Source organism: Mobula birostris, chromosome 3, assembly GCF_030028105.1.
Source record: "Mobula birostris isolate sMobBir1 chromosome 3, sMobBir1.hap1, whole genome shotgun sequence".
Taxonomy (NCBI): domain Eukaryota; kingdom Metazoa; phylum Chordata; class Chondrichthyes; order Myliobatiformes; family Myliobatidae; genus Mobula; species Mobula birostris.
In genome coordinates, this window is record NC_092372.1 from 170,425,640 (window position 1) to 170,450,062 (window position 24,423).

General features: G+C 39.9%; 1 protein-coding gene across 1 annotated transcript in view; it reads left to right on the forward strand.

The window, feature by feature from the left end:
* The window catches only part of kcnh8 (potassium voltage-gated channel, subfamily H (eag-related), member 8), a 450,065-nt gene that overhangs the window by 330,798 nt on the left and 94,844 nt on the right, over nt 1–24,423 (forward strand). The window contains exon 10 of the mRNA XM_072254419.1: nt 4,258–4,507. Within this exon, the coding sequence (XP_072110520.1) occupies nt 4,258–4,507 (250 nt within the window). The remainder of the gene's footprint in view (nt 1–4,257; nt 4,508–24,423) is intronic.

Sequence of the window (24,423 nt, forward strand, 5' to 3'; positions counted from 1 at the left end):
CATTTTGTGTAAGTTTCACCTTTTAACCTTCACTTGTCTGGTGTATGTGAGCTCCTGCCACGACAGTAACACCTTTTGTTTGGCCAGGCTGGTTTCTGTTTAGACACTGCAATTTTGTTAACACTCACTCTCATTCCTGATTGCAACTCAATTGCATCTCTGTCTGATGTTTTCATTGAAACAGCAATTTCATCAGCTCTTTTAAATATAAGTTGTGCTTCAGTTAGGTGCTGTTTTTGAATGTTTTCTTGTAAGATTCCACAAACTAAACAATCTCTCAGTACATCATCAAGACCATCACTAAACTGACAATGCTCAGAAAATTTCTTCAATTCAGCTACGGACATGGAAATGGACTTCCCTTGCTTTTGATTCCACTAATGAAACCTCAAGTGTTCTGCAATCAACAATATATTTGTTTCTAAATGTTCCAGCAGTGTTTTCATGATATCAGCAAAGCTCATTTGGCTGGTTAGGTTGGAGCGGTCAAATTTCTAAGCCAACTGTATGTCTTTAAATCTAATGCACTCAGCAAAATTGGCACTCGCTTCTCATCGACTATATCATTTTCTTATTCCATTCAGTATACATATTCCGGTTATCTTTTGTGTAATCAAATGCATCAATCTTTCTGATGTAACCAACCATTTCTATTGTTTTAAAAAATTATTATTATCACCCAGTGCTCTCTGTTTATGAACCCATGAATTCTTCTGTTTTCTGCCCTTTTAAAAACTCAATTGTCTTTCCTTTTGCAAAGAAAAAAAAGTGTTGCTCTGAAGAACAAAAAAACGTACTGTGTTTTTTTTTTACCTGGCCATTTCTCTGTGCTTTTTACTTAACCCGAATGTCTCGCTGCACTTCAGCAAGTAGATAGTCATCTCGGCTTTGATTTAAAAATACCTCGTTGCCACTATTATGTTTTATAACTCCAAAATATAAAACTAATTGCAAGTAAAAGAGAACGGGTCTTAGTTTCATTTTTACTTTTAGCGAAGCGCACGCATATAACATGGTAGTGTCATGATTTCTGCAATTCACTTAATTTTTACATATAACCCACGATGAATTATTTAAATGAACAACAGTACTTAACCAAACAATATATTTACAATATTACTCAAGTATTACTGACATATTAAATACACAATAACCTGCATGGATTAAACAAGCAAATGAATGAACCTTCATTCCAAATACTTCAACGGAGTGTGAGAAAGGATAAAAAGCAAATTAAATGAGAAAAAGAGAGATTTTTTAAATTTATAACAATAAATCTATCAAACAAAAATGCTGTTGATGTCATCCTGGTATTTAAGACGTAAAATGCTTACAGCTATTAATGCACACAGGTAATAAATTCACAATCTCCTGAAAATATGTTTCATTAACTTGAAATAATTTACATTAGAAAAAGGTTATTCATTCTGCTCAGCTTATATTGGCCAAAATATAAGTGATGCAGATTAATTCTAGTTCACAGCCTTATTGCTTAAATCACATCATGGTTACTCAGGTAATTTTTAGATATGATGAATGTTTCTGCCTTTACTGCAATTTCAGACAATGATCCAGACCCCATGCTCTTGAGGAATTTATCTTTCCCCAAATCCTGTGTAATCCTCATACTTATCACCTTAAATACATGTTGCCTAGTTATTGACTGTGGGTTAAGCTAAGTTAAAAGTTAAAATTTACTTAAGAAAAATATCTTCCTTTCACCAGATCTTTGATCTTTTTTCCAAGAAGTCGATCTTTTTCTTTTCACTTGAAATCATCTGGTCCATTTTCAGTAGTCTGGAATTACTCACCCCCTCCATCACAGCATGGCAGAGTCTACATCCAAAACCAAAAAATTCTTACTCCAGCTGCAGCAAAATAAACATCACTCATGAGCGATGCAAAGTTGGATGAATGTATAAAAATCAAATATATTAAAAAAAACTGTGGTACATTCAAGTATTACTCATATCTACATGACACAACAAGCCACATCAGTTTTGTCATTGTGGATCTTGAAAGGTAGTGATACTCTCCTCTGTACATTATAGCTTTCAATCATTCTTATTAATCATTTTAGGGGCTTAGATAGATGTAAATCCAATATGGTTGTACAGCAATATGCATTGTCTGAAAATATATATGTTGCAGGCCTCAATTGTATTTTTGGTGACATCCCAAGCTTCTTTTAGGCCAAAATGTGGTGGAATAACCTAAATAAATGTAACGACCACAGTGTTTAAACATCCTTACAGTAGCTTTGGATGCGGGGATCCATTGTCACTCAAAAGTTATTATGACCAGATAACAACTATAACGTTCAAAGTAGTTCAGTTGTCATGTACATGCCAGGGTGTCCTGCATGAGATGAGAAAAGATTCATAGAGGTAGATAGTATGGAAACAGTCCTTCAGCCCACTCATCCATGCTGACCAAGATGCTACACTAATCCCATTTGCTTGCATTTGGCTGCTGTTCCTCTAAACCTTCCCATCAATATACCCATCGAAATGTCTTTTCAACATTGTAATTGTACCTGCCTCTTCTGCTTCTTCTGGCAGCTCATTCCATATACCCGCCACTCTACATGGACAAACTTGCCCCTCATGTCCCCTTTAAATCCTTTTCCTCTGACCTTAACCCATGCCCCCTAGTTTTAGACTCCCCTACCCTGGGAAAAGACTGTAAATCTTCATTATGAAGGGCACAGGTAGGATCATCCCTAAGCTTCCTTCACTCCAGGGAAAAGAGCCTATCCAATCACTCCTTGTAACTCAAGCCCTACAGTCCTGGCAACATTCTTGTGAATCTTTTTTGCACCCTCTTTAGCTTAACTACATCCTTTCTATCGCGTGGCGACCAAAACTGCACATTGCTCTCCTAGTGTAGCCTAACCAACTGCAACATTAGACACCAACTCCTATTCTCAGTGTTTTGACTGATGAAGGCAAGCATGCCATAAATCTCTTTCACTGCTCTGTCTACCTGTTCAAATACTTTCAGGGAAATGTACACTTTTACCCCAAGATCTTGCCATTCAAGAATGCTCCCCAAGGCCCTGCAATTCGCTGTGCATTTCCTGGCCTGCTTTAATGACCCAAAATGCATTATTTCATACTGGCCTAAGTTAAATTCCATCAGCCATTCCCTTTCCATTTTTCTAGATCCTGTTATAACTTTAGAACTTTTCTTCACTATCCTCTACAGCACCAAACTTGGTGAACTGACCAATCATGCCACATGCATTCTCCTCCAGGCCACTAATATATATGACAAATAATAAAGGACTGTGCACTCATCACTGCAGCACACCACTTCCAATCTGAAAGGAAAAGAACAACTGTCTAACACCACCCTCTGACTCCTTCCACTAAACTAATTTTGTATCCAATTGTCTATGTCACCCTGGAACCGTACTCTTCATAAATGCTGCTTTTTATTTTCTTTTCTCTGCTTTACACACAATAAAGAATTTCCCACTGCTGATGTTATTGGGTGGAAATAATAATGCCAAAAGTATGTATTTACAGTCAGGCAGAGGCAAAATATAGAAGTGCTTGCACTAACCAGATGTATTTTCCTCAGAATCAAATGCCTGCAATAAAGTGGAAAAATAAAAGAGAATTTTAAGAGAGAAATTTAAGGATAACAGATGAAGAAATGTTTTTCATGTAATTGAATATTTATGTCATGGAATATTTTTACAGTTTTAGTGTTTGGTATAGAGAATGTAAAGGAATACTATATGTATTGGTACTGTTAGTACTGAGCTAATAGTGTGCTTTTCATCCATTGGAGTAATCTAGTTCGTCTGCATGTTAGTTAGCATGTGATTAAATGTAATGGACTTAAGGGTAACCGTTATTGATATGAAAACATTCACAGTGTGTGTTCCATGAATGACTATGTCATTATTTAAGAGGTGATCAATATTTGTAAATTTTCTGCTGTTAGAACTTTTACTCCTAATTGCAAGGAGATTCTGAAAAGCATCTCAATTTATTTATCTTATAAATAATTATCTTTTATACTTGTAAATGATAATTTTAACTAACATATTTTGAAAATTATTCCTGTTTCTTCATACAACCAGCAATTAAATGAAATCTGAAAGTGCCAATAAATTATTACAGATTTTGCTATTTGAAATATTATAAATGGGAAGTGAATTTTTTTGATTGGGCATATTTACCAGCCTTTACCAGCTATCGACATCATTAATTATTCCAACATGTCTCAATCTTGTCATTTCCATAGCTTTTGAAGGACTTTCCAGATGAGCTGAGGTCAGACATCACTATGCATTTGAACAAGGAAATTCTGCAGCTATCTCTGTTTGCCTCCGCCAGTCGTGGCTGTCTTAGGTCTCTCTCCCTGCATATCAAAACCTCTTTCTGTGCTCCAGGCGAGTATCTCCTTCGGCAGGGAGATGCACTGCAGGCAATCTATTTCGTCTGCTCAGGCTCCATGGAAGTGCTTAAAGGTGCCATGGTGTTGGCAATACTGGGTAGGTTCTAAAATTCTTTAATTGGTAACATAATACATCTTCGAAGCTTAACAATTTATTTCACTGGCAATGAGGACAACTTACACAACACCCAGCTATAATACTGGTTAAGTTTCTCAGAATCAATCAAATGTTAAATTACCTGCATTCGGTTAACTGGATTCTTTCAACTTTCACCTCTTAAATATCCCTCAGTCTCATCACCCCCAAAATTTCTTGGCTAGCCTTGCATATTAGACCTTCTTTTGCTGTGAAAAGGTTCCAAATAAAATGAAAACTATTGTTTGATACAAATAAATTCTGCATTATAATATAAAATGTTGTAGAAGACCAAGAACCATTGGCTTTCTTACTTCAATGATGTTAGTCATGCATTGTGATTGCCCCTTTGATATCTCTTAGAAAAGCATGTGCAATTGTTTAAGAAGTGAGTTTGTATTACATGTTTACTTTGTATTGCATGTTTAGTTTGCTCAGTTCAGAGAGAATGCCTGACTCACCGTCATGAGACCAAAGCCATTTATTCAATATAAGATGGATATTACTGTTGACTTTGTTCTAGTAATTCTTCTTTACTTCAGCAATTTAATTGATGTTTTGGTGTGATATGTATTCGTTCTGAGGATTGAATCAGCAAGTCTATTACTTGTCCCAACAAAATAACAACTAAGCCTGAATCTGCTTAACTGAGAAAGAATGCAAGGTGATCAGCTACCCATTCCTCTCTCTAGTCCTGAAACTAAAGTAACTTGTGAGGGTTTATCACCTGTGTGCTTTAATGACAGTACCAAAGTTGCTCTCAGAGATTCAGTGTGGGTTACAGGTTACTCTGTACACAACCTGCACCGCTGTAGTCAAGCCAAATAACTGGAGCTGATATAAATCTGAATAATTCAATAGTATGTTTTTTCCATAAAGTACATTACAGATTTTACAAAGTTTAATGACATGAGAGCTAACTAGATTTTAATGACATGTCAAGTCTTAATTATTGCTTAGCAATGAAGCTCTAAAAACTAATTTTATAAATTAATTTCTCATCTATTTCAGAATATGAGATCTTTTAATGTATTTTGTTACTTAAGCTTTTACAAAAAATACCACGTGTATGTTCCACTCTTTATTTATAGCTCTGTACAATGCATACAAAGATAATTAAAAATTGCTTCCTGGCATGCCGTCTGTGAGAGTTATATAATTTGATAAACTGCTCAGACAACTTAATGACTTCACAGCAACTGGACGCCAGTGATCCCCTGAGCTGAAATCTAACAACAGAAGGCTTTGATAAAGGGGGAACTCTTATCACAGAGCTCCCTGGATCTTTGTGGAGACCTTTATCATTTACTTTTCATTGAGAGCATTGTCTTTATGGATCAGTGTTCTTTAGAAATCATTGTAATGGTGGTTTATCGTGGTATTAATGCACGTGCCTGGCAGGGCAAAGATCTAATGCTTCAGGTGCTGATGTATTTATTCTGTCTGCAACTGAGACAAATAAAAGGAGGCATGACTTCAGAGAGACTGCAATGAAAGAATTAAAGGAGATCTTATAAAATTGACTTTCATAAGCCTAAAATCTTTTCTGTGGGTGTGACAAGAGATTTTCTTCATTTTCTTCATTTTTGTGCTCTTCTCCCTTCTCTATATTCCATTATAAACTTGCAGCTAAAATTATAATAGGTACAAAAATACATAGCCAAAACTCATTTACTTTAATTTACCTTTCTACTATTCACTGTTTTATCGAATCCTTACCCTTGCAATTGTACAGTCTCTCTGTAAGGTTACCAACAAATTTCATGTCATATAAAACAGAGATAATAAACCTGATTCTAGTTTGGATTATTTTGTTTATAAAAGTTAAGATTGACGAGATAGGGTTTCAGAGTAGGTATGAAATAAAGGTCTACATCAGATTATGTATTTCAAGTATGTTTTGAACAACCAAATACTACATGAAATGGGAGGTAGCATTGCTTCAAAAGGTCACAAGTGAAAATGGAAGGATAAATGTGCTGTAACCTCTCTCTGACTGGTACCCAGTATTATGTAATGATGCTGGGAGGACAAGACGGTGGGATTTTTCTGGATGTAATTCATGTATTGATTAATTAACTTCTAATCTGAATGCCTGAGCTCATTTATTTGAAGGATTTTTGATGAGCCAAAAATAATGCTTAAACAATGCATATGATACATGGAAGAGAATGACAGAAATGATGGACCAAAATCACTCAGTACATATTATTAAGGTGTTCGTGCTTGCTAATGACATGAAAATGGTGAGAGGCCATGTTCCAATGAGGATGATGATTCTGCGATTAGATTTAAATTGTTGAGAGTGTTCACGGGTGCTTGGCAAATGGAGCTTAATGTGGAAAAGTCATGCACTTTAATGCAAGCAATCTAAAAGCAGAGTATTGTCTAAACAGAGAAAGATTACAGATGAGTGGAGTACAGGGAAGGTGTTCTTATGCACAAATCACAAGAGATTAGGAAGCAAGTGCAGCAAGAGATTAAGAAGGCAAATGACATATTGGCCTCCATTGCAAGAGGGTTTGAGCTTAGAAATAAGGAAATATTATTGTAATTGTTCTACTGAAGCTGCACCTGTAGTACTGTACAATTTTGCCCTCTTTACTTGAGACAAAATTGATTCACTTTGCTAGTTCCTTGCTTGAGAAGGTTGTACTATCATGAGTGACTTCAAAACATTTTATCTATGTTCTTTGGAGTTTAGAAGAATCAGGGTTGCTGCTTTTGAAACATACAAGATGCTAAGGGAGTACAACAAGGTAGATACTAATGTGTTGCTGCAAATGGAAGAATCTTGAATAAGCGGATATGATTATTAGATTAGGATGGGGAGGGGAGGGTCATTTAATACTGGAGTTGTTTGGAACAACTTCCAGCAGAGGATAATGAATGTCTGCAATTCTCTACGCAGAATATTGTGGAGGCTGAATCAGTGGGGACATTTGAAAAAATCAGGAAATTGAGGGCTACAGGGAAGCGGCAGAGGAGAAAATCAGACCAGGAGCAAGCATGATCTGTCTGAATGGCAGCATGGTCTAGAGGGAGCCAAGTACCCTATCCCTGCTCTTATTTTCTTGCATTTTCATGTTCTCATTTCTGTCCTCAATGGCTAAACATTTGTTTGAGTCTATGATCACTGCTCCTAGGAATGCAAGTCAAGAGAAACATCTTCTCTTCATCTTCCCTATTCTGCTGCTTAAGGATTTTGTATGTTTCAATGAGGTCACCTGTTTTTTCAGTGAGTTGCATACATAGACAGTCATTATTCAAACTCATGTCATTTATAAATACTCCTATGTTTTCCTCCAGTATATTCCAACTGCATACCCTTGTCAAATCAAACAGCCTCCTTAAAAAGCAACACTCACAACATGCTGGAGGAACTCAGCAGGTCGGGCAGCATCCGTGGAAACGATGAGTCGACATTTCGGGCCGGAACCCTTCGTCAGGACTGAAGAGGGAAGGGGCAGAGGCCCTATAAAGAAGGTGGGGGGGAGGGTGGGAAGGAGAAGGTTGGTAGGTTCCAGGTGAAAAACCAGTAAGGGGAAAGATAAAGAGATGGGGGAGGGGAGGCAGGGAGGTGATAGGCAGGAAAGGTGAAGAAAGAATAGGGGAAAACACAATGGGTAGTGGAAGGAGGCGGGACCATGAGGCAGCTGGGGGAGGGGGCAGAGTGACATAGAGATAGGGGAAGGGAGGGGGAGGGAATTACCAGAAGTTGGAGAATTCTATGTTCATACCAAGGGGCTGGAGACTACCTAGACGGTATATGAGGTGTTGCTTCTCCAACCTGAGTTTAGCCTTTCTGCCCCCTCCCCCAGCTCCCACCTCCCTCATGGTCCCGCCTCCTTCCACTACCCATTGTGTTTTCCCCTATTCTTTCTTCACCTTTCCTGCCTATAACCTCCCTGCCTCCCTTCCCCCACCCCTTTATCTTTCCCCTTAACTGGTTTTTCACCTGGAGCCTACCAGCCTTCTCCTTCCCACCCTCCCCCCACCTTCTTTATAGGGCCCCTGCCCCTTCCCCCTACAGTCCTGACGAAGGGTTCCGGCCCAAAACATCGACTCATCGTTTCCACGGATGCTGCCCGACCTGCTGAGTTCCTCCAGCGTGTTGTGAGTGTTGCTTTGACCCCAGCATCTGCAGATTATTTTGTGTTTACGACTCATTAAAATGCTAATAGTATCAAATAGTAATTTCTGTATAACAAAGAAAAGAACTACCGCACAATGGCGAAAATATCTTATGCCAAAGTCAGAATGAAAAGCATAAGGGTTTTTATAATAATTAAACAATAGAACATTGAATATTACAGCAAAGCACAGGCCATTCGGCCCACAGCTGAAAAGCAAATCAAAAACGCCCAAACAGTAGTCACACCTACCTACACAAGGTCCATATCCCTCTATCTTTCTTACATCCATTTGCCTATCTACACATCTCATAAAAGCCTCCACTATGTTTGCTTCTACCACCATACCAGGCATCCACAATTCTCTGAGTAAAAAACTTACTCCTCACAGCCCCCTTGAACCTATTCCTTCTTACCTTCAATGCATGCCCTCTAGTATTAGACATTTCAATCCTGGAAACAGATCCTCTCTGCCCACTCTATCTATGCCTCACGTAATCTTGTAAACTTCTATCAGATCTCCCCTCAGCCACCATCACTCCAGAGAAAACAACCCAAGTTTATCCAGCCTCTCATGATAGTACACACCCTCTAAAATAGACAGCATTCTTGTAAACCTTTCCTAGACCCTCTCCAAAACATCAACATCCTTCCTACATTAGGGCGACCAGAATTGTATGCACTCCTCCAGATGTGGTCTAGCCAGAGTTTTAATAAGTTGCAACATAGCCTCTTTTGAGCTCAATGCCTCGACTAATAAAAGCAAGCTTAGTCACTTTAATCACCTGTGTAATGACTTGTGTGGCCACTTTCAAGGAGCTATGAACTTGGATCCCAAGGTCCCTTTGCTCAGCAACACAATGAAGGGTCTTGCCCCTAACAGTGTACTCTTTCCTTGCATTTACCCTACCAAAGTGCAATACCTCACATCTATCTGGATTAAACTCCATCTGCCATTTCTCTCTCCTCATCTGCAACTAAACTATATCGTGCTGCCAGACTTCTACACTATCCAAAACTCTACCAGTCTTGGTATCATCCACAAACTTACTAACCCACCCATCTACATTTTCATCCAGGTCATTTATATACATCACAAACACAAGAGATCCCAGCACAGATCCCCACAAACACCACTAATTACAGATCTCCAGTATGAATAAGTCCTTCAACCACTACCCTCTTCCATGTGCAAGCCAATACTGAATCCAAAAAGCCAATTCACCTTGGATCCCATGCATCTTAATCTTCTGGATGAGCCTCCTATGATGGACTTTGTCAAACATCTTACTAAAATCCATGTAGACAACATCCACTGCCCTACCCTCATCAGTTCTCCTCATCACCTCATCAAAAAACTCAATCAAGTTGGTAAGGCCCAACCCACCATGCACAAAGCCATGTTGGCTCTCCCTAATTAGGCCATAAGTTTTCCAAATGCTCATATATCTTGTCCCTGAGAAGTTTCTCCAGCAATTTCCCGACAACTGACGTGAGATTCACCGCTCCATAGTTCGCACAATTTTCCCTTGTTCTCTTCGTAAGTAGAGGTACAACATTAGCCACTTGGCAGTCCTTCGAAACCTTGACTGTGCCTAGAGAGGACATGAAGGTACTAGACAAGGGCCCAGAAATATCATCTCTCACCTCCTTCAATAACCTGGGGTAAATCCCATCAGGCCCTGAGGACTTATCCATCTTAATACTCATTAGGAGGCCCAACACTTCTTCCTCCTTGATCTCTAAATTCCCTAACATATTTATACACTCAGCACTGCTATCTCCTGGTTCTCCATATCTTTTTCCCTGGTAAATACTGAAGCAAAGTACTCACTAAGTACCTCTTTCTCATTCTCCGCATCCAAGCAAGTGTTCCCCCTTTATCCTAGTTATCCTCTTACTCTTGATATGTGTATAGAATGCCTTGGGATTCACCTTAATCCTACTTGCCAAGGGCTTTTCACACACAAAATACTGGAGGAATTTAGCAGGCCAGGCAGCATCTAAGGAAAACAGTACAGTCGAGACTTCAGGCCAAGAGCCTTCAGCAGGACTGGAGAAGAAAAGATGAGGAGTAGATATAAAAGGTGGGGGAGGAGAGAGAGAAACACAAGGTGGGGGAGGGATTAAGTAAAGAACTGTGAAGTTGATTGATGAAAGAGATACAGGCTGGAGAAGGGGGGAGTGCAATGGGAGAGAACAGAAAGGCATGGAAGAAAGAAGAGGGGAGTGCAGCACAGAGGGAGGCGATAGAAGAAAGAAAGAGGGGAAGAGCACCAGAGGAAGGCAATGGGCAGGCAAGGAGATAAGATGAGAGAGGGAAAAAGGGATGGGGGATGGACAATTGGGGGGTGCATGACTGTAAGTTCAAGAAATTGATGTTCATGCAATCAGGTTGGAGGCTACCCAGTGTCTGGTCTCATTGATGTACAGGAGGCTACATTGGGAACATAGGACACAGTATATGACCCCAGCAGACTCACAGGTGAAGTGTTGCCTCACCTGGCAGGACTGTTCGGGGCCCTGAATGGTAGTGAGGGAAGAGGTGTAGGCTTTTTTCTGGCTTTATACTCCTCATGTGCTTTGTTTGATTCTAACTTCCGAAGCTTTACATACTTTTCCTTTTTGTTTTTGACTAAATTCATCACCTCTCTGAACATCCAAGGTTCACTTACCCTTCCATCCACATCCTTCCTTCTAACAGGAAAATAACTTTCCTGTACTCTGTGCAATTTTTTTTTTATTAAGTGCAATCGTGAGCAATAGCCAGATCAGAAGTGCTGGTCAAGTCAACTAGTTCCCAAAGAGAACTCTGATAGGCCAATCAGATGGTTCACTGCTGCTTAGAGAACAGGCACAAGGGTCGCTAGCCCCTGTACCCCAGAAACACACCTGAGCGGTGCGGCGGAGGTATGTGCTGTGCATGACCTGATCTGAAAGCATCATGTTGACTCATAACAGATTGTGTTCACGGTGGAACAGCTTAGTCAAGAATGGGGTGATCAGCACAGATGGACAAATTATACCTCCACTACCCCAGAAATGATCTTTAAACGTGACTGATGTGGACTTGCCACAGAAAAGGTGTTCCAATTAATGCTTCTTAGCTCCTGCCTAATGTCCTCATAATTTGCACTACTCCAATTTAAAACTCTCCCACAGGGACCAGACTTGCCCTTACCTATAGCTATCCTGAAAGTAAAGGACTTGTGGTCATGTGGTAAACCATGTATATATGTTGTAACTGGGTTAACTGTCTGGACACGCCCCTCTGCTGACTGCCCCTGTGGCTCCTCCCACAGAGTCCTGTATAAAGGTGTTTCGCCTTGCCCCTCCCCCTCAGTCCGGGGACAGACACTCACCGTGGAGGTCGTGAAGGTCGTATTGTACAGCGAATAAAAGCTTTTCAGTATTTTACCGAATCTCAGTCTTCTGGAGTTATTAAAGGAGTTGTGGTCACTGTTCCCTAACTGTACACTCACTGAAAGATCACTTACCTGGCCACGTTCATTATACAACACCAGGTCCAGTAAAGTCCTTTCTCTCATTGGACCGTCTACACATTGATTTAAGAAACCTTCCTAGATACACTTAACAAATTCCACCCCATCTAAACCCCTTGCACTAAGAAGGTCCCAGTTTATATCAGAGAAGTTGAAATCTCCCATGAAAACAACCCTATTGGTACACATTTCCTTAATCTGATTTCATATCTGTTCCTCGATGTCCCGGTGGCCGTTGGTCTGTAGTACGATCCCATCAGTGTGATTGCACCACTCCTATTCCTGAATTCTCCCCAGAGAGACTCAATGTCTGACCCCTCCAATATATCTCTCATGAATGCAGCTGTGATATTGTCTCTAATTAGTAGAGCAATTCCCCCCCACCACTTACCTTCTCCTCTATCTTTTCTAAAACTTTGAAAACCTAGTACATTAATCACGCATTCCTGCCCCTCTCTCAACCAAATTTCTATCCAACACATCATACCTGTTATTTCGATTTTGCTTTCCAATACTTTCCCTGATATCTACCATGTATTGTAAATGAGTAAAGGTCATTAGATTTATAACCACCATAATATCTGTACGCCCTTATTCAGCTCACTGATCATGTGGTACCTATACTATAAGGTATGGAAAGCCCCGATCAAAAAAAAACTATCTGCACCTCAATTTAAGTTTCTGAATAATACCTGCCTTATTAACTAAGCTATTGGCCATCTGTCCTGAAACCTTCTCAAGTGTCAATAGTAATTTTTGTTTGATGCTGCTATGATGAACCCCTTGGGGCATTTTGCCACATTAAAGTTGCTATGTCAATGGAATTTATTGCTGTTTATGCTCACACTATAGATATTTGTGGATTTCAAATGGAACTGCTTCAGCAATCTGCATAGTGTTAGACCTGATAAACAAATTATACTTATTTTGTGCATGCCAGTGATAAATTCCAAGAATGATGCTAGCAGATTTTCTTTTAATTAATTCATGCAGGTATTCAGGGAATCTGCAGTGCAGTATGTAAAAAGCTGTGTTTATAATTTTCTACTAAACTGAAGGACAAATGTAGCCCATTAAGATGTGTGCAAGCTCTATTCAAAAGAATGGCGAGGGATATTCTCCAATGAATTTACTGCCACTTTCAGCACTACAGTAAATATTCTAAATTCTTCTTAACAGTATTGATAACAGGCATCCTTTTAAATAACCTGACCACATTCTTATCCAGAAATCAGTCCTCAAAAGTCTACATACACTAACCTAATGACTCAGGGTATATCGCAGGATTCATATAATTATTTCAAAATTATAAGAAGTGACAATACTACTATGAAGTTATAAAAAAAATCATATGTTAGGAGGGCCTCTAAAATAATTCAAAAATAACAAAATTTTATTTTACTGACCATCAAGGCAGCTGAGGACCAATGTACTGTATTTTCTAGTTTGCTATGACTATGCAATATATGTTATATTAATTTAAAACCCATGTTTGGTATTATGCCAGCTTTCCTCAGCTTCCGATGTTTCTAAATTAAGACTCTTATCTTATTTGCGAAATATAAAGAAACAACCTTGAATGATCAACACATACAAAATGCAGGAGGAACTCAGCAAGTTATGCAGCATTTATGGAGGGAAATAGACAGAATAAATGTTGGACCAAGACTATTAATGTCCATAGATGCAGCCTGACCTGCTGAGTTCCTCTGCTGTTTTGCGTGTGTTACTCCATATGCCCAGCATCTGCAGTCTCTCTTGTGAATCTTGACTAATCAGAAGTTTTATGTTTAACATTTAAAGGTGTCATAGCAATTATATTCATCGGGTTGATGAAATCTTATCAGCCAGCCTGGAAAATGGATTTTCTCTCCAACCATCTTTCCTTTTACCTGCAACTTAATAACTATTGGTAATCATCCAGTAACACACATCTACGATGATGAAATGCTTTGAGAGGTTGGTCATGGCTAGAATCAACTTCTGCCTCAGCGGTGACCTGGACCCGCTGCAATTTGCCTATTGCCACAATAGCTCTACAGCAGACGCAAGTTCAATGGCTCTTCATGTGGCCTTAGGTCACCTGGACAATACAAACACCTGTGACAGTATGCTGTTTCGTGACTATAGCTCAGCATTTAACACCATTGAAAATCTATAAAACCTGGGCCTTTGTACCTCCCTCTGCAATTGGATGCTCAACTTCCTAAGCAGAAGACCACAATCTGTGTGAATTGGTACTAACATCTCCTCCTCACTAATGATCAACACTGGTACACCTCAGGGGTGTGTGCTTAGTCAACTGCTCTACTCACTACACCCATTTCTGTGTGGCGAGGAATAGCTCAAATACCATCTATAAATTTGCTGATAATACGACCAGTGTTGGCAGAATCTCAGTTGGAGACAAGAGGGCGTACAGGAGTGAGATATACCAGCCAGCTGAGTGGTGTCACAGCAAAAACCTTGCATTCAACATCAGTAAGACAAAAAAGCTGATTGTGGACTTCAAAAAGCATAAGATAAGGGAACACGAATCAATCCTCATAGATTGATCAGAAGTGGAGAGAGTGAGCGATTTCAAATTTCTGTATGTCAATATCTCTGAGGATCTAACCGGGTCCCAACATTTTGATGCAGCTATAAAGAAGGCAAGACATGGGCTATATTTCTACAGGAGTTTGAAGAGATTTGGTTTGTCACATAAAACACACAAAAACTTCTACAGATGTACTGTGGAGATCATTCTGACAGGCTGCATCACCATTTAGTATGGGTGGCTACTGCACTGGATTGAAAGAAGCTACAGGAAGCTGTAAAATTAGTCAGCTCCATCATGGGTACGAGCCTCTGTAGTATCCAAGACATCTTCAAGGAACAGTCCCTCAGAAAGACGGCATCCACTATTAAGGACCCCCATCACCCAGGGCATGCCCCCTTCTTATTGTTACCATCAGGAAGGAGGTACTGAAGCATGAGGGCACACACCCCTGGTCAAAAGTTCTGTTACTGTGAATAGCTAAGCGAGAAAAAGATGATCTAATTTCTAAAAGGCATACAGTTAAAGATGATATATTTCTTTAATATTTTAAGCAAGATTACTTTCTTATTTCCATCTTTTACAGTTTCAAAATAACAAAAAAGGAAAAGGGCCTGAAGCAAAAGTTTGGGCACCCTGCATGGTCAGTACTTAGTAACACCCCCTTTGGCAAGTATCACAGCTTGTAAACGCTTTCTGCAGCCAGCTAAAGGTCTTTCAATTCTTGTTTGGGGGATTTTTGCACATTCTCCCTTGCAAAAGGCTTCTAGTTCTGTGAGATTCTTGGGCCATTTTGCATGCACTGCTCTTTTGAGGTCTAGCCACAGATTTTCGATGATGTTTAGGTAGGGGGACTGTGAGGGCCACGGCAAAACCTTCAGCTTGTGCCTCTTGAGGTAGTTCTTTGTAGGTTTTGAGGTGTGTTTAGGATCATTATCCTGTTGTAGAAGCCTTCCTCTTTTCCTCTTCAGCTTTTTTTTTTACAGACGGTGTGATATTTGCTTCCAGAATCTGCTGGTATTTAATTTAATTCATTCTTCCCTTGACCAGTGAAATGCTTCCCATGCTACTGGCTGCAACACAAGCCCAAAGCATGATCGATCCACCCCTGTGCTTAACAGTTGGAGAAGTGTTCTTTTCATGAAATTCTGCACCCTCTTCTCCAATCATACCTTTGCTCATTGCGGCCAAGAAGTTCTATTTTAACTTCATCAGTCCACAGGACTTGTTTCCAAAATGCATCAGGCTTGTTTAGATGTTCCTTTGCAAACTTCTGATGCTAAATTTTGTGGTGAGGATACAGGAAAGGTTTTCTTCTGATGACTCTTCCACGGAGATCATGTTTGTGCAGGTGTCGCTGCACAGTAGAACAGTGCACCACCACTCCAGAGTCTACTAAATCTTCCTGAAGGTCTTTTGCAGTCAAACCAGGGTTTTGGTTTGCCTTTCCAGCAATCCTACGAGTAGTCCTCTCGGAAAGTTTTCTTGGTTTTCCAGACCTCAACTTGACCTCCACTGTTCCTGTTAACTGCCATTTCTTAATTACGTTATGAACTGAGGAAACGGCTACCTGAAAATGCTTTGCTATCTTCTTATAGCCTTCTCCTGCTTTGTGGGCATCATTTATTTTAATTTTCGGAGTGCTAAGCAGCTGCTTAGAGGAGCTCATGGCTGCTAATTGTTGGGACAAAGTTTGAGGAGTTAGGGTATTTATAAAGCTTTGAAATTTGCATCACCTAGCCTTCCCTAATGATGACTGTGAACAAGCCATAGCCCTGACAAGCTAATTAAGGTCTGAGACCTTGGTAAAAGTTATCTGAGAGCTCAAATCTCTTGGAGTGCCCAAACTTTCACATGGTGCTCCTTTCCTTTTTTTCACTCTAAAATTGTACAAAACAAAAATAATACACTAATCTTGCTTAAAATGTTGAAAAGAATGATTCATCTTTAACTTTATGACTTTTGGAGATCAGTTCATCTTCTACTCACTTAATTATTCACAGTAACAGAAATTTTGACCAGGGGTGCCCAAACCTTTGCATGCCACTGTATATACTGTATATATACTTACTGTAATTTTTTTCTATACTTATCATGTATTTTATTGTACTGCTGCTGCAGATTTCACAACATAAGCCAATGATATTAAACTTAATTCTGATTCTGATTCTGAACTTTATATCTACAACTTTCCCCTAATTCTAATGAAATGTTATTAAGCTAAAATGTTTCTACAAATTTTACTGGATTCAACCTAATTGCCTGCCCAGTTGCATTAACCTCTTATGGATGTGTAAGGTGTGTAAATGTACCCCATGCAGTGTATGATGCAGGGCGGCCCACAAGCAATGACAAGGCCTTGGATATTAACGTCTGAGGCCTGCCCGCCTCCCCCAATCTCAGGTTGCTCTGAAGGTCTTTTGGCAGTTTGGTTAACAGGAAAGATGGTAAATAGCAGAATAATGGAGACAGCATACATTGGAGAAGCTTTCTGATGGCTAAAGGGACAGCATATAAAAGAGTTCTTTATGCCAGCACAGTGTCAAATGTGTCCTTTCATGCTTCCCTCTTTGGCAATATCATGTCCTTCAAAACCCTCGATGTTGGTCCCATTAATACAGACATGAATGGGCCCTTTCAATAACTGGGGCAACACCTCATATTGCTCAAAATCTAGAGATAAACTCCTCCATTCCCCCACCTGAACTGTGATATACACTGACGTATCTTACTCTGCAAAAATGTCAATAGGAAAAATTGGAAGTCCTTCTCAGTGATATAATATGAGTACCTTTAATACAATTTTACTGGAAGAACCCGTAACAAAAGTGTTCTTAGAAATTATGTTTTGCTATATTCAGCAAAAACGTCAAGCATCATTTGTACTTGCTTGAAGTTACTTTGTTTGCTTTTAAGGCAGAAGTGTGAATATGCTTCCGTCGTTAATAGATACCAAATGTGAAGCTTTAGGAAAAAAGAGCGGGGGGAGGTGGGATTTATCTCCAGGTTTGGGGGAAAGTGCTGTTCTACACCTACAGTTGAGAGGATCATCCACCCAAGCTGTGTCTGTATCAGGAAAGAAACAAGTGCAGCTGCAACCACTGAAAGGAAGTTGGGAGGGGTAGATTGAACTTCATCAGTCATATCATATTCTAAAAAATTGACCCAATGTGTCCTCCATCTCATTTGGTAAGAAACGCAAGAAACTTGCAGTTCGTCTTACTTTAGAATTGGGAAAACATTTACCACATATGTTTCCTTGTTTTACACACATGAGATGAATAAAGAGTTGATTGAGATATTAAGCAATTCCTTTATCTGACCATTGAGTAGATAAACACTTTCCTCACAGTTATTGTGACCACAGTTATCGGCAGCTGCCTTCTAGGCAACAGTGATATGGATGGAAATTCAGCTTGGGAAAGGTGCAGGAGTTCCTGTAAGGTGCAGCAGTTGGCAGGATCAGTTATTAAAAGCAAGATCAAATACTTCACAGTTGCAATAGTCCAGAGGCCTTTTATTGAAGATCTGGGAGCAGAAAGCCTTTAATAAGATGTTTCCATTCATTTTGCTTACAAGTACATGCACTTGCTTCCAACCATCAGGTTTTCAGGCCCTTCAGACTCATTCCCAATCCAATTTCAGAGAAACCTGGGATGAGAAGTGGTATTTACTCAAGCCACCTCCTGCTGGTCCCCCCTGAGGGATCAGTTGGCTCCTCATTCTATGAGAATGCTCAGGACTAAGGTGGTCTTGCCCAATGGCCAGCCAGCTTGAGCTTACTGCTGACTCCATTTCTGGAGGGTGATTAAGCATCCTAGTTTTATCTTCTCAGTCCTCTTCTCATGGTGCTTGAAGTGGGAGGGGAAAGATTCAATTGTCATGCTGCATGTGTGCACCAATGATGTAGGAAGAATAAGGAAGGAAGTTCTGCAGAGGGAACTTGAGCAGCTAGGACTAAATTATAATGCAGAACCAAAAAGGTAATAATCTCTGGATTGTTACCACAGCCACATGCAAATTGGCAAATTGTTAATAAGATCAGAAAGCTAATTGCATGGTTCAAAGATTGGTGTAGGAGAAGTGAATATGAGGTTTTTGGATATTGACACTAATATTGGGGAAAGAGGGAGCTGTTCTGATAGGACAGGCTCCAGCTGAATCATGGTGCAACCACAGTCTTGGTGAATCATGTAACAGAGTTCTGGATCAGGCGTAAACTAAATAGGACGGATTAGCTTCAACAGTTGGAAAGGTAAGGATAAAGTAAAATGGAAGGAGAGTGCAGGAGAGGTTATGAAGATCTCCAGAATACAGAAAAAGATATTAAGTTTGGATAGAGATAAAAATTAAACTTCTGGTAACATGGGGGCAAAATTGAAAAGTGTGATCTATACAGGAATGAAGGTGTTATATTTGAATGCATGCAGTATATGGAATAAGGTAGATATCTTGCAGTGCAGTTAAATTGTCATGTACGGCATTGTGAATGTCACTGAGTCATGGCTGAAAGAAGATCACAGTTGGGAACTAGACATTAAGGGATACACCATGTATCAGAAGGACAGGCAGGAAGGCAGAGGGGTGGTGCGGCTCTATTTGTAAAAAGAATTTAAATCAAATCCTTAGAAAGAAGAGACAGGATCAGAAGATATAAAATCCTTGTGGGTGAAGTTAAGAAACTACAGGGGTAAAATAAAAATTCTTAGTGTGAGTGATGTACAGGCCTCCAAACATTAGCCAGAATGTGCTGTACACATTACAACAGGAGATAGAAAAGACATGTAAAAAAGCACCATGTTACGATACTCATGGGAAATTTCAATATGCAGGTAAATGAGGAACATCAAGTTGGTTCTGGATCTCAAGAAAAGGAATTTGCAGAATGTCTATGAGAAGCCTTTTCAGAGCATTTTGTGGATAAACCCACTGGGGAAAGGCAATGCTGGATTAATGGAGCTGAGTTTACGGTCAGATCAGCCATGATCTTATTGAATGGCAGGCAGGCTCGATGGGCCGGATGGCCTACTCCTGCTCCTATTTCTATGTTCTACGTTCTTATGTTGTGCAATGAACCAGATTTGATAGGGAGCTTAAGGTGAAGGAACCCAAATGAGACAGAAATCATAATATGATAGATTTCTCCCAGCAGTGAGAGGGAAAAACTAAAATCAGATGCATCAGTATTACAGGGGAGTAAACAGAATTGCAGAAGCATGAGAGAGGAGCTGGTCGAAGTTGATTGGAATGGACACAAGCAGAGATGATGGCAGAGCAGCCATGGCTAGATTTTCTGTGAACAATTCTGAAGGCACAGGAAAGATATATCCAAAAGATGAATAAGTATTTTAAAAGGAGAATGAGGCAATCATGGCTGGCAATGGTTGGAAAATATGGCATAAAAGCAAAAGATATCACAAAAATTAGTTGGAAGCTAGAGGATTGGAGACTTTTAAAAACCAACAAAGGACATCTGAGAAAGTGATGAGGAAAAAAATGAAATATGAAGGTAGGCTAGCCAAGAATACATTTACGAAAGAGAATACCAAAAGTTATTTCAGATATAAAGAGTGAAAGAGAGGCAGGGTAGGATATTGGACCTCTGAAAGGTAGAAGTAGTAATGAAGGAAACAGCAGATGAAATAAATAAGTATTTTGTGTCAAGTGTTCACTGTGAAAGACACCAACAGTATGCTAGAAAACAGAGTGTCGGGGGCAGAACTGAGTGTAGTCAGTCTTACTAAGGAGAAGTTACTTGGAAAGCTAAAAGATACTGGGGAGACTTTAAACTAGAATGGTTGGGGTGTGGGAATCAAATTGAAGAGACTAGGAGAGAGGAGGTTAGTTCACAAATAGAGAAGCTAGTAGACAATGTGTGAGGGAGGATAGGCAGGGGACAGAGAACGGGAGCACTCAGACCGAAGATGTAGGGGAGAAGGAAGAAAAAGATAACAAAGTTGTTTGCACCATTAGGGATAAACAGAGAGTAAGAGGTGGAGAGTTTCTTAAATGCCTCTATTTTAATGCTAGGAGCATTGTAAGAAAGGTGAATGAGCTTAGAGCATGGATTGATACCTGGAAATATGATGTTGTAGCTATTAGTGAAACATGGTTGAGGAGGGGTGTGATTGACATCTAAATATTCCTGGATTTCATTGCTTCAGGTGTGATAGAATCGGAGGAGCAAGAGGGAGAGGTGTTGCATTGCTAGTCACAGAAAATATTACAGCAGTGTTTTGGCAGGATAGATTAGAGGACTCGTCTAGGGAGGCTATTTGGGTGGAATTGAGGAATGGGAAAGGTGTAGTAATGCTTATAGGCGTGTATTATAGACCACCTAAAGTGGAGTGAGAATTGGAGGAGCAAACTTGTAAGGAGATAGCACAAGGTTGTGATTGTGGGAGATTTTAATTTTCCACACATAGACTGGGAAGCCCATACTGTAAAAGGGCTGGATAGTTTGGAGTTTGTAAAATGTGTGCAAGATAGTTTTTTGCAGCAATACATAGAGGTACCAATGAGAGAAGGGGCAATGTTGGATCTCCTGTTAGGGAATGAGATAGGTCAGATGACGGAGGTATGTGTTGGGGAGCACTTCGGGTCCAGTGATCACAATGCCATTAGTTTCAATATAATTATGGAGAAGAATAGGTCTGGACCCAGAGTTGAGATTTTTGATTGGAGAAAGGTTAACTTTGAGGAGATGCGAAAGGATTTAGAAGGAGTGGATTGGGACAATTTGTTTTATGGGAAGGATGTAATAGAGAAATAGAGGTCATTTAAAGGAGAAATCTTGAGGGTACAGAATCTTTATGTTCCTGATAAGTTGAAGGGAAAGGTTAAAAGTTTGAGAGAGCCATGGTTTTCAAGGAATATTGGAAACTTGTTTCGGAAAAAGAGAGAGATCTACAATAAATACAGGCAGCTTGGAGTAAATGAGGTGCTCAAGGAATATAAAGAATGTAAAAGGAATCTTAAGAAAGAAATTAGAAAAGCTAAAAGAAGATGTGAGGTTGCTTTGGCAAGTAGGGTGAAAATAAATCCAAAGGGTTTCTTAGCAAAGGGGTTAATAGCAAAAGGATAGTGAGGGATAAAATTGGTCCCTTAGAGAATCTGAGTGGATGGCTATGTGCGGAGCCAAAAGAGATGGGGAAGATTTTGAACAATTTCTTTTCTTTGGTATTCACTAAGGAGAAGGATATTGAATTGTGTAAGGTAATGGACACAAGTAGGGTAGTTATGGAAACTATGATGATTAAAGAAGAGGAAGTACTGGCACTTTTAAGGAATATAAAAGTGGATAAGTCTCCGGGTCCTGACAGGATATTCCCTAGGACCTTGAGAGAAGTTTGTGTGGAAATAGTAGGGGCTCTGACAGAAATATTTCAAATGTCATTAGAAACAGGGATGGCGCCGGAGGATTGGCGTATTGCTCAAGTTGTTCCATTGTTTAAAAAGGGTTCGAAGAGTAAACCTAGCAATTATCAGCCTGTGGGTTTGACGTCAGTGGTGGGTAGATTGATGGAAAGTATTCTTAGAGATGGTATATATAATTATCTGGATAGACAGGGTCTGATTAGGAACAGTCAACATGGATTTGTGCGTGGAAGGCCATGTTTGACAAATCTTATTGAATTTTTTGAAGAGGTTACTAGGAAAGTTGACGAGGGTAAAGTGGTGGATGTTGTCTATATGGACTTCAGTAAGGCCTTTGACAAGGTTCCACATGGAAGGTTAATTAGGAAGGTTCAATCGTTAGGAATTAATATTGAAGTAGTAAAATGGATTCAGCAGTGGCTGGATGGGAGACACCAGAGAGTAGTGGTGGATAACTATCTGTCAAACCAGAGGCCGGTGTCTAGTGGTGTGCCTCAGGGATCTGTACTGGGTCCAGTGTTGTTTGTCATATATATTAATGATCTGGATGATGAGGTGGTAAATTGGATTAGTACGTATGCAGATGATACTAAGATAGGTGGAGTTGTGGATAATGAAGTAGGTTTTCAAAGCTTGCAGAGAGATTTAGGCCAGTTAGAAGAGTGGGCTGAAAGATGGCAGATGGAGTTTAATGCCGATAAATGTGAGGTGCTACATTTTGGTAGGGCTAATCAAAATAGGACATACATGGTAAATGGTAGGGCATTGAAGAATGCAGTAGAACAGAGGAATCTAGGAATAATGGTGCATAGTTCCCTGAAGGTAGAATCTCATGTGGATAAGGAGGTGAAGAAAGCTTTTGGTATGCTGGCCTTTACAAATCAGAGCATTGAGGATAGGAGTTGGGATGTTATGTTGAAATTGTACAGGGCATTAGTAAGGCCAAATTTAGAGTATTGTGTATAGTTCTGGTCACCGAATTATAAGAAAGATGTCAACAAAATTGAGAGAATACGGAGAAGATTTACTAGAATGTTACCTGGGTTTCATCTCCTAAGTTACAGAGAAAGGTTGAACAAGTTGGGTATTTATTCTTTGGAGCATAGAAGGTTGAGGGGGGGACTTGATATAGGTACTTAAAATTATGAGGGGGATAGATAGAGTTGATGTGGATAGGCTTTTTCCATTGAGAGTGGGGGAGATTCAAACAAGAGGACATGAGTTGGAGTTAAAGGGCAAAAGTTTAGGGGTAACAGGGGGGGGACTTCTTTACTCAGAGAGTGGTAGCTGTGTGGAACGAGCTTCCAGCAGAAGTGGTTGAGGCAGGATCGATGTTAAAATTGAAGTTAAATTGGATAGCTATACGGACAGGAAAGGAATGGAGGGTTATGGGCTGAGTGCAGGTCGGTGAGACTAGGTGAGAGTAAGAGTTCGGCACGGACTAGAAGGGCCGAGATGGCCTGTTTCCGTGCTGTAATTGTTATATGGTTATATGGTTATATCTGAAGGTAAATAGGTCACCTGAACCAGGTGGATGACACCCCAGGGCCCTGAAAGAGGTACCTGAGGAGGTTGTAAAGGTTCATAGTTCATTAGCAGTCAGTGGTTTTTTAGTAATGATCTTTCAATAATCACTAGATTCTGGATTAGTTGCAGAGGACTAGAAAATTGCAAATGTCACTCCACTCTTTAAGAGGCCAGTTAGGTCTACCTAAGTGGTTGGGAAGATGTTAAGGTCTATTACTAAGGATGGGCTTTCAAGATGTTTGGTTTCCTTAAGAGGAAATTTTGCCTGACAAATCTGATAGAATTCTTTGAGGAAATAACAGGCAGGATAAACAAAGAAGAGTCAGTGGATGCTGTTTATTTGGATTTTCAAAAGGCCTTTAACAAGGTGCCACACATATGGCTGCTAAACAAGATAAGAGCCAATGATAATACAAGAAAGATATTAACATGGTTAGAAGATGGGCTGACTGGCAGGAGGCAAAGAATGAGAATAAAGATGGGTTTCTCTGGTTGGCTGCCAGTGACTTACGGTGTTCTGCAGGGGTCATTGTTGGGACCACTTCCTTTCAAGTTATATGTTAATGATATGCATGATGGAATAGATGGCTTTGTGGCTAAGATTGTGGATGATACAAAGGTAGACAGAGGAGCATTGTGTTGAGGAAGCAGGGGGGAAAAAAAACTTAGATTGGGAGAATGGGAAAGAAATGGCAGATGGAATATAGTGTAGGGAGGTGTATGGCCATGCACTTTGATAGAAGGAATCAAGACTATTTTCTGAATGAAAACAAAATTCAGAAGCAGAGTTGCAAAGAG